Genomic DNA, 9,451 nt, shown 5'->3' with positions numbered 1-9,451 from the left:
GCAACTTCCTCTTAACCTGCGTACCGGAAAGTCTCCAAGTCAAGCCTTCCTTCCCTTCCACTCTGCCATCCGCCGGCTGTTATCCATGAGAAGCAACAAGGAGTCGATCCTGCATCATCAGTTCAAAAGTTCAGCCTCTACTGCTGTAAGCCGCAATCATGGCTCGAAGCAGGAAGTCCACAAAGCCACCACTGGTAAGCAACTTCCCTTCGTATTCTCATTAGCTACTTGTCTTCCCTTCTTCTCGATCATAGACTTTGCCTTATCTTCACTTGCACAAGACCTGCTCTTTTCGACCCGAAACTTGATTCCATCTCCATTTCGACCCATTGCACTCACTATTGCCCTCATTTTGACCTGTCTGTCAGCCCTTTCCCATTCGTTCTCAGATAAGGAGGATAACGACCCACAAGCCGTTTTACACGCCATTGATAGCTCCCTTGGTACCGTAGCCCAAACAATTTGCTGAAAACCTGCCCTGGTTGGTTACTGACCATTACATTGTGGTTTAGGTCATGGCTACTACAGCGATACCAGGAGACAATGCAGCCAGCTCTATCAGTCGACATATCCCACTCTTTTGTTCCGTGTGCCCTGAGACTCCTCGTTTTTCGGACGTCTCTCATCTTCTTACTCATATCGCTTCGAAAGGACACCTTCATCACGAAACCCAAACGAAGCTCAAGGCTCACCAAGATATCACCGCCGCGGTCAAACTTCAACGTTACGAGGAGTAGTACTCCCAAAATGGCATCGAGGCACTGTTGGTTGATAGAATGAGAGCAAAGCAGTTGAAGGAAGAGGCTCGTAGCCGGCGCAATCAAGGAACCAATTTTGCCTCTGCCAAGGTAGTGATATCCTCCCCTGGTGGTTGTTCGTTTTTCTAACAGCCGAAAGCAAAACAAGCGGAAGATTAAACAGGAGACATCAATGAGCCCTGCGATTAAGCTCGAAGGAGACGAAATTCTCAACGAATTCCCAATCTTCCCGGGCTTCTTTGACCATGAACCAGATCAAGATGTTCAAGAAGAATTCTCTCTGGGAGCCGACTCAATGTCGCTGAAGGGCCAAGTGTGGCCAGGAATGGGGAAAATGGATCTTGCCGACGACGAGATGAGGCGGACTCGGAACCAAAAGAAGCCCAAGTCCGTGATTGAAAGAATGAAAAGGGCCTCGGAGCGTATCGAACCTACCCAAGTCATCATGACTTCTGAACTAGAAGTTGAAAGGACGAAGGACGTGTATGATGATGCTTCCTCTCCTGCTCCTGGCCAGGAAGAATCAGTATGTACCACGAGAGAAAGTTCCTTCCAAATGCTAACATTGTCAGACACCACCACGAAAAGCTCCAAAAACGAAGCGCAAAAAGGCCACACCTCTTGCTGAAATCTCGGCCAACGCTCCCAAGCAACGCCGTAGTACTGCTCGTGGCCCAAAACCTGGCACGGGAAAGAAGGCAAACCCTACAAAGAAACAAACCCGAGAGAAAGAGCTCAAGACATATCCCCCACCAGAAAAATCGCAAGATATCCACGATGTTTTCCGTGATGAAAAGGACCGGCCAGGTGGGTATTGTGCGAACTGAAAAAGGGGGAAATCGCTAATACGAAATGAAAGCTTCCATCAGTGAACCTCCAATTCCTGCTACTCGGAATGATAGAAGGTGAGGTTTTGTGCCACTTCTGTACGAAAAACTGACACCGAAACTAGATTCGACCTTCGCACGAAGCACGGGGCTCGAAGCATTGACAACTTTCTTCATTCAAATCTTGTTTCTCCCACGCCACATCCAAGAGATCTAGCACCACGACAACTTTCAGGCCGAGAAACATCTACGGCACTTCGACCTGAGTCGTTCCCTCCGGGTAAGTTTGAGGAGCATCTGAGCCATCATTATTCACAACTGGATTCTGGACTTGGACTTACACACAAACAGGCACATTTGGTCACGTAGAAGCTTCGTATGCTTTGAAAGACGCTACCATCTATAATGCTTCGTCACGCCTTCCATTCGTCCCTCCAAATTTTGACCAGTATCGAGGACTTGGCCCAGATCAGTTTCGATTGGCCGCAGACTATGGATTCCAGCTGAAACATGAAGACTACACGGGATCAATCACGGGAGATGTAACACAAGGGACAAACAACAGTCCTTTCATGGGAGTGCCCGGAACTAACCCTCTTTTTTCTCATGAAAGGCCATTCTTGAATCCTTACAGCCAAGCTACACCGAATGCAACATTCTCCCCATTGTCGTTTGCTTCTATCAACCGACAGCAAGACCACTTACACAATGACGGAGGAATGAAAACACCACTGGCACAAATTTGTGAGCCAAATGAGAACAACGATGGCCTTGGAGAGGAGCAAGAGCTAAGCATGAATGCACCCTGGAACCTGAATGGTACAGAAAATGACCTGGACTTCTCCCACGGCCTTGCAGTGGACGACTCACAAATGTGACTGACAAGATGAGCACCGAGGAAGGCAAGATATGTGCCTTGTCGGCCTACAGCCACAAACGAGAATCAAAAGGTCTACATACATCAATGGAGTTCGTCAGTCTTCCAGATCATGACGAGTCACGATAGATCATGGCTCTGAACCATCATGACAGCCACAGAGGTAGGCAGTTGGCTAACAGCTATCATCCTTCTGACTAAAAGAAAGTTCTAACCCTTCTAGATGATATAAAAATGCTGTACATATTACATACGACTCCTTACGCCTATTTTTAGCGACTCGCGTTTTTGACATTCTATTTCTATTTTTGAACTTTCAACAAAACGGTACTGGGCGGGGACACAATTAGGAGTTTCGATTAACTTGGGACAATGTTTAGCGGCGCTCAGACGATCAGTATGGGGGATCTGGGGCCTTAAGGAGGCATATAAAATGGTGTCATGAGAAAAGAATAACTAGGGGGACTTTGGAGTCCGGGGGAGACGGACATATCATTTGACATTGGAGTTACGGGGTTTCAAGACACAAGACATTGTAAGCATCTTATGGGAAATCAGTCATTCTGACATTGGGTTTATATTTCTTCTATCAAGACCCCCAAATAGTACGTAGTAAAGTTGTGATGTTATCTACAATTGTTCAATGCCAGATACCAGCTGGTCAAGTTGATCCGGCCCGTTATGTATCACGTCCGACAAGGCACGGCAAATACCCCTGAAGCGACGGATCTTCATTTCTTGCTCCATTTGCCCGGACTTCAGGGCAGCAACATCAATGACTTTCTTGGGAATACGAGCGAGCCTCGCAACGTTCAGGCCATAAGATCGATGAGCAACACCTTCGCCGACTTCGTACAAGAACGTGACTTGTTCCTCACCATCCTCCCCTTTCTCTGCCTTGAATTTCATGTGAACGTTTTTGACACCATCTAGACCTTCAGCTACCCGCGCTAGATTTTGATAGTGCGTGATGAAGAGTGTTAGACAGCGGGTTTCAGTGACGACATGCTGCAGCACAGCCTGAGCGATGGCGGCGCCATCGTGAGTACTGGTACCGCGGCCTAGCTCGTCGAGAATAACCAGACTTCGGGGGCCGGCCGATCGAAGGATGCGGGCTGTTTCAGAGACCTCAACCATGAATGTAGATTCACCAGCGAAGAGATTGTCGCGAGCCCCCGTTCGTGTATGAATAGCATCACAGAGGGTGAGAGACAAGGCATCGGCTGGGACATAGGAGCCCACTTGAGAAAGGAGAACTATAAGGGCAAGGGCGCGGACGAAAGAAGATTTACCACCCATGTTGGGGCCAGTTATGAGGTGAGCGAGAGGTGAAGGATGCATGAGTCTGGTAGAGAAGGGTATGTAACCGCCGTCAAGAGTATGCTCAGCAATAGCATGACGGCCGTTGGTAATAGAGATAGTTGGGTCGGCGGTTGATGGGAGGAAGGAGGGGCGAGAGTAGCCTGGCTGAGCAGCAACTTTAGAGAGTGAGAGAATGCAATCGAGGGTCGCCAGAGCAGATACGGCATCGCGAAGAGGCTGGTAGTCTGCAGAAATGGAGGCGAGCAGATCTGTGAAGGCCTTGTCACAGGCGGCAGCTAGGGCCTCGCGGTGTTGGTCGCGTTCCGTGATGAGGCGAAGTACCTCGGGTGTGTGAAAGCGTGAGAGTTTCTTCGTTCCAGAAATCTTGGCCCAAGAAGCAGGGACGTTTTTGATATCTGTGTTGGGTACCTCAATAAGATATTCGATGCCAGCAACAGTGACATATTCGACGGTCTTCTTCTTGATCTTCTCAGCGGCAACAGCACGGTGGCCATCTAGCTCGTGCTCAACATGAGCGATACCAAGTTGATGATCTTGCATATCCTCTGTTTGAAATTCATCACGGAAAAAGCCATATTTGTCATCCTTCCGGGCTGCGACAAGGTTAATGCGCTCGAGATAGGACACAACTGTGTCAAGAATTTGTGGAAGTGCACAGACAGCATCGTTTAGGAGAGAGGAAGAGAAGGGGGCGTCAGAAGGACTCTTGACGGTTGAGTAATAGCTCGCAACCCTTTGGAGGGCCTGAAGCACTGAGAGGAGTTCTGGGCGTGTACATTTGCCGTAATAAATGCGGATAAGACTGCGTTCAAGATCGGTTTTGGTGTTGGCCAAAAGTGACTCGAGCTGGGATACAGGAACGGTTGATTGCTTCTCGAGAAGCTCCTCTACGGCGTCGAGACGGGCCTCGAGAAGTTGTTGATCGAGCAGGGGACGTCCTACCCATTTTCGGAGTAGGCGATGTCCTGGGCGCGTGAGTGTCTTGTCGAGCGCCCAGAACAGGCTGCCCTTTTCGGAGTGATCTGTAGAATTGCGGTACACTTCGAGGCTTTCGAGGGTTGTACCATTGATTAGCATATGTGAGCGTGTGCTGAAGCTCTGAAAGTACTTTGTAAGATCAAAGATGTGCTCGAGACCGTATTCTTGGAGATGATTGATCATAGCCGAGAGGCAGATGGTGACAGATTCAGGAAGTTTCAAGACTTTGTCGAGAAGGGCGGCGGCAGTTTCGTCTTGGGCATTATCTTTGAGCTTGTCCGCGTAGAATTGAGTGACGTGGGAGTACGCCTCAGCCGCCATGGTCTTACTTTTGGGAACGCGCTCGACTCGACTCCGGTCACCAAAAACATTTGTGCTGGTGCCTGATAAGTGCTGCACGAGTTTATCGGTACCTTTGGTTAAATCCCCTACGATCAAGAACTCGCAAGGGGAGATATGCAAGAGCCTCGTTTCGATCTCACTCCGCATGAAACTGTCTTCGAAGTTGTCGTATATGATGTCTCCGGTTGCTGGCTGTACAGCAATGATGCCAACATCAACTTTCTCATCAGTGCCCCATCCCTTGGCCTTGGATTCCGTTATACATAATAGATAATCGCCTGAGGGGGCTCCCGAACCACCGCTCTGGTCGAGCTCACCATTCTCATCGATATAGGTACCTTTTGTGTAGAGATTGGTGAGCTTGCGGACGAATGGGGTATTGCGGTTGTCTCCAGCCTTCTTCAATGCTGCAGTCTCGATTTGACGAACGACACCGACTTTGTGTCCGGCAGCTACCAGGCGCTTTGCGTGTACCGGAAGACGGTGCACCGGGATACTCGCCGAGGCAAAGCGATCCAAATGGGCCTCTGATGGATCTGTATAGGTTAGATTTTGCGCTCAGGGCTGCAGGAATGATAACTTACGCTCATCATAACGCATCTTGCCTGGAATGCAGACAATACTCAGCTCCTTGGCTGCTATGCGAGCATCCTCGCCAAGGAATCGAAACTTGTAACCCACTTCCATGATGAGGATTGTGTCCATGTGTTTTCTCTTGATGTCAAGGAACTGGATCTCCATAGGGGTGAGTTTGCCTGTCTTGGAACCCTTCTTCTTCGTCTTTGCAGGGGCTGGAGCATCATCCTCATCAGCGTCGGCATCTTCATCTTCACCCGCCGGCACAGCATCTTGGAGACTGCGGCGCCATGTAAGTGCATCCGGGTGGCCGAGTTTCTTGACGAATCTTTTATGTAGCTCCTGGTGTTGTCGCCTCTCTTCCGCATCTTCATCCTCATTCTGGATCGGCTCCGTGCTCTTGTCACCATCTTGGGTGGTCGGTGCACTGGAGCCGTCGTACCGGTATCTTTCTGTCCGTGTCCCTATAGTCCCTTGATCGCCAGCTTTCGATCTGGAGAAGAATGTGCTTGAGTCTTCATTGGCTGGAGGGTCATCAACTCTAGCTCTTTTCAGAGTCTTTCCAGGCTTCTCATTCTCCTTTCCTGCATCATCTAAAGCTCGTTTTCGTGAGGGTGACTCGTTATCTTTACTGGATGATTGTGACTGCGACTGCGACTTGACTGCTTGTGCTCGGCTTTGCTTCTCAAAGACGGCTGCTAAGCCATTGACGGTCTTTGGTGTGAAGAATGAAGTCAGTGACTGTTGTTTCTTCTCGCTCGATTTCGGAGTGGGAGCCATGTTGGAGATTAGGAGTTTGTGGGTGTTGTAAATGGCATTAGCTATAGGGGGTGTTCACATTTGATACCCTTAATCTACCCCGTGAATTGGGTGGTGACGTTGGAGAAAGCGCGTCTAAAGAAGTTGAGACGCGTTGAGTGGCTGAATGGCCCACATTTCTTACTACCTACCTCACCTTAGGTACCTTACTAAGGCAACCTTGAAGGCACTCGGGACCGATAGGCATAAGGTACCTCGAGATATCATGACCCATCCATAAAGGTCCTTCCTGTACTCCCAACCTTAGCAAGTACTTGTTTAGTGTTGGCTTCGATCTGGATTTTGCTTGACCGAAACGCGTTAATGAGGCAGAGAGAGAACGCCCATTTTGAACTTGGTCCGGATTCAGCAGAGGCAGCAACTTAACTGGAGCAATTTAATCACGAGATCCATGCTAAGTACTTCCCAGCAAACTCCTTATAATACCTACGCCCACGAGGTGTAGGAAGCACTATGGACATGAATGGATAGGTCATTGAGAAGTAATCACTTGTATACCCATCCTTTATACGGATACAGTATTAATGATCAGCCGAACCCCGGCAATGAGAGCATAGGCCACTGGTTGGTCAGAGTCTACTCTGTATTGACGTTGACATGCACCTCATGATGTCTATCAAATATTTGACTTGATCTAGGGGAGGAAAGAAAACACAGAACCTCGATCTTAAATGACAAAAAGACTTAGGTAATATAGTCTAAGCTTAGGATAACTGTTAATAAGTTTATTTTGGTACCCTATAATTCAGGTTTGCTGTTACATGTTTGGAGCTCCAATGACTCGACTTACCTTCGCGCCAGTCATTTGCTTCGGTTTGTGCTAATAAGGGTGCTAGTTATCACAGAAGGGAGGGACCTCGCCAAAACTCACAATCTCGTCATCACATAATTCTTTGTTGGTCACATGCATTTCTTGGCTTCGAGGACGGGCGCTTGCATCGAGGCTATGTTGCTACCCATGATGAGCTCCAGAGTTCTCATGATCCATGATTTTACCCCAAATGCCCCACCGTCCCGTTATTCTTTGGCCCCCAAACCCTGCAAGGCTCTTCCCGAGGTCCCGCTTTTGATGGCTTCCAAGCTTTAGCTCGAGCTCTCGGGCGCTTACGGCTTGTTCGGGGGAACCAATCAGAGCTTGTCATCATTCATGGTGTCTTTGAAACATTAGTAGGTTGTGAGTTTGGGATTATCTGAGCTCGATATTTATCTTGTGAGAGTGACGAATTTCATGCCCCTGAAGCTGTTACCGCCGGATAAGAAAGATGTGTCTTATTAGGTTAACTCGGGCAGTTACTTCCATTATGCCCGGGAGAATAGTGCTTATCTTTCGTCCATGATGGGAATACTCTAAGGTAACAAGACACAAGCTTTCCGTACTTACCACGACTTCATACCTAGGTACTAAGGTAGGTAGGTACGCACTGTTTGTAGAATCCAACGGCCTACGTTTCAATCATACCTTACCTTACCTTACCAAGGTACTATACTATACCTTAGCTTGGTACTAGGAAACCCCTGTACTTATAAGCTCCCTCTCTACGGTTGAGGGCCACGCCACGCCACCTCACTTCGTTTTAACGAGGTGCCTCCCAACAGCTGTATCGCTATTGGAAGCTCCCCATAATCTGTATGATCCAGCAGGCCACGGCGCTTGAGAAGAAGAGACCCTCTTCCCCTCTTGATTGTCCTTTCCCCCTTTTCTCTTTTAATTTTTTCTTTCTTTTTTTTCATTGATGCTCTTTTGTTCTTTACAAAGAATCTTGTTTATCACTTTTCCACTCTTCTGAAACCAACAACAGAGTTTTGTACCTTACGCGACCGTTTCTGCGGCCTACCTCAGTACTTTCCTGGACCCTCAATCAGGTACAAACAAGCACAACCAACGCCACGGGAGACAGAAGGCACTAACTACAAATCTAGGTACCTACATACTTTACCTGTACGTACGCCCATGTCACTTCAGCCGATACAGCCCAAACGGTCGAACCCCGCTCAGCCAACAACTCAAACAAGATAAACCTAGACGGCACATCACCCAAGAGTTTTGTTGACCTCCTCTCAAGTTTGTACTTGTTGATCAAGAACAGGCCAGCTACCGCGGACCCCTTTGTGCCTTGTCATCTGCATCATCAAGCCCAAACAGGACGTTCTGTTGCTCGCTCACTTACCCCGCCATCATTGGGTAACTCCCATATCGCATATCGCATACTGTCGCACATTTCGCTTCCGTATCTTCCGTCGCCTATTAGAGGCTCCGTCGTATATCAAGATGGAGCGCAGTCGTGGTGTTCCAGATGAGGAGATGTTTCTCAGCAAGCCTGCCCCTGAAGACTGCGACAGCCCTACCGTTGAACCTTTGCGCATATTCAAGCCTCAGAGCCCCCAACCCGCAAAAGATGGCAGATCATCTGCTTTCCGATATCCTGCGCCTCCTTCGTCCACATCTCCCGCCTCTAAGCACTCTTTTCCTTTACCTCCTGGCGCCTCCAGCTCTGCGGCTCCCTTGCCGTTCCCGGACGACGACGACGTTCGCAAACCAACTCCTGCGAAGCCCTTCGGCTCTGCATACAACGACACCAGCCCTCGTCTAGAAACTAGCCCACTAGGAAAGAAACCTGGCCTCGCTGAGCGAAGAGGAGCTGCCCCAAAACCTATCAGCTCTCCCACAAGTCCTGACGCCGACATCGATCTTTTCCAACGTCCTCTGGCCGATAGCCACCGCCCTGGCTCCTCCAACAGCAATTATCCCAGCTATCAAAAAACGTACTATCCGCCGCCTGGTGCTGCATCCGGCTCATCAAGCAATGCACCGGCCCAGCCTGCCGCTGTCCAGCAACTCAAGATGCACGACCAAGGAGTAAATCGCTTTGCTTCAACTGCCTCGACTTCAACGACCCGGGCAAGCCGTGGCTCGCCCCCCCCTCCCGAAACCCCGATTGTGGAGCCAGGAC

At 49.2% G+C, this 9,451-nt stretch overlaps 3 protein-coding genes across 3 annotated transcripts; 2 read left to right on the top strand and 1 right to left on the bottom strand.

Annotated features, from left to right (window-relative positions):
* Positions 1–930: 930 nt before the first annotated feature.
* Positions 931–2,463, top strand: FTJAE_11895 (uncharacterized protein; the record flags this gene model as incomplete). The annotated part of the gene is made up of 4 exons (XM_037344886.1): positions 931–1,284; positions 1,331–1,569; positions 1,711–1,865; positions 1,937–2,463. 4 exons carry the CDS (start codon positions 931–933, stop codon positions 2,461–2,463), a joined length of 1,275 nt encoding a protein of 424 aa, XP_037201045.1.
* Positions 2,464–3,092: 629 nt separating this feature from the next.
* Positions 3,093–6,461, bottom strand: FTJAE_11894 (DNA mismatch repair MSH3; the record flags this gene model as incomplete). Its single annotated transcript, XM_037344885.1, has 2 exons — positions 3,093–5,641; positions 5,690–6,461. 2 exons carry the CDS (start codon positions 6,459–6,461, stop codon positions 3,093–3,095), a joined length of 3,321 nt encoding a protein of 1,106 aa, XP_037201044.1.
* A 2,308-nt stretch (positions 6,462–8,769) lies between these two features.
* Positions 8,770–9,451, top strand: FTJAE_11893 (Fso1; the record flags this gene model as incomplete). Its single annotated transcript, XM_037344884.1, has 1 exon — positions 8,770–9,451. A coding segment is annotated over one exon (682 nt), but the record flags the coding sequence as incomplete, so codon positions are not given.

The sequence above is a fragment of the Fusarium tjaetaba genome (assembly GCF_013396195.1).
Source record: "Fusarium tjaetaba strain NRRL 66243 chromosome Unknown NRRL66243_c0000306, whole genome shotgun sequence".
Classification (NCBI taxonomy): Eukaryota; Fungi; Ascomycota; class Sordariomycetes; order Hypocreales; family Nectriaceae; genus Fusarium; species Fusarium tjaetaba.
Note: the sequence above shows the minus strand (reverse complement) of the source record. Positions and strands in the feature narration are given on the sequence as shown.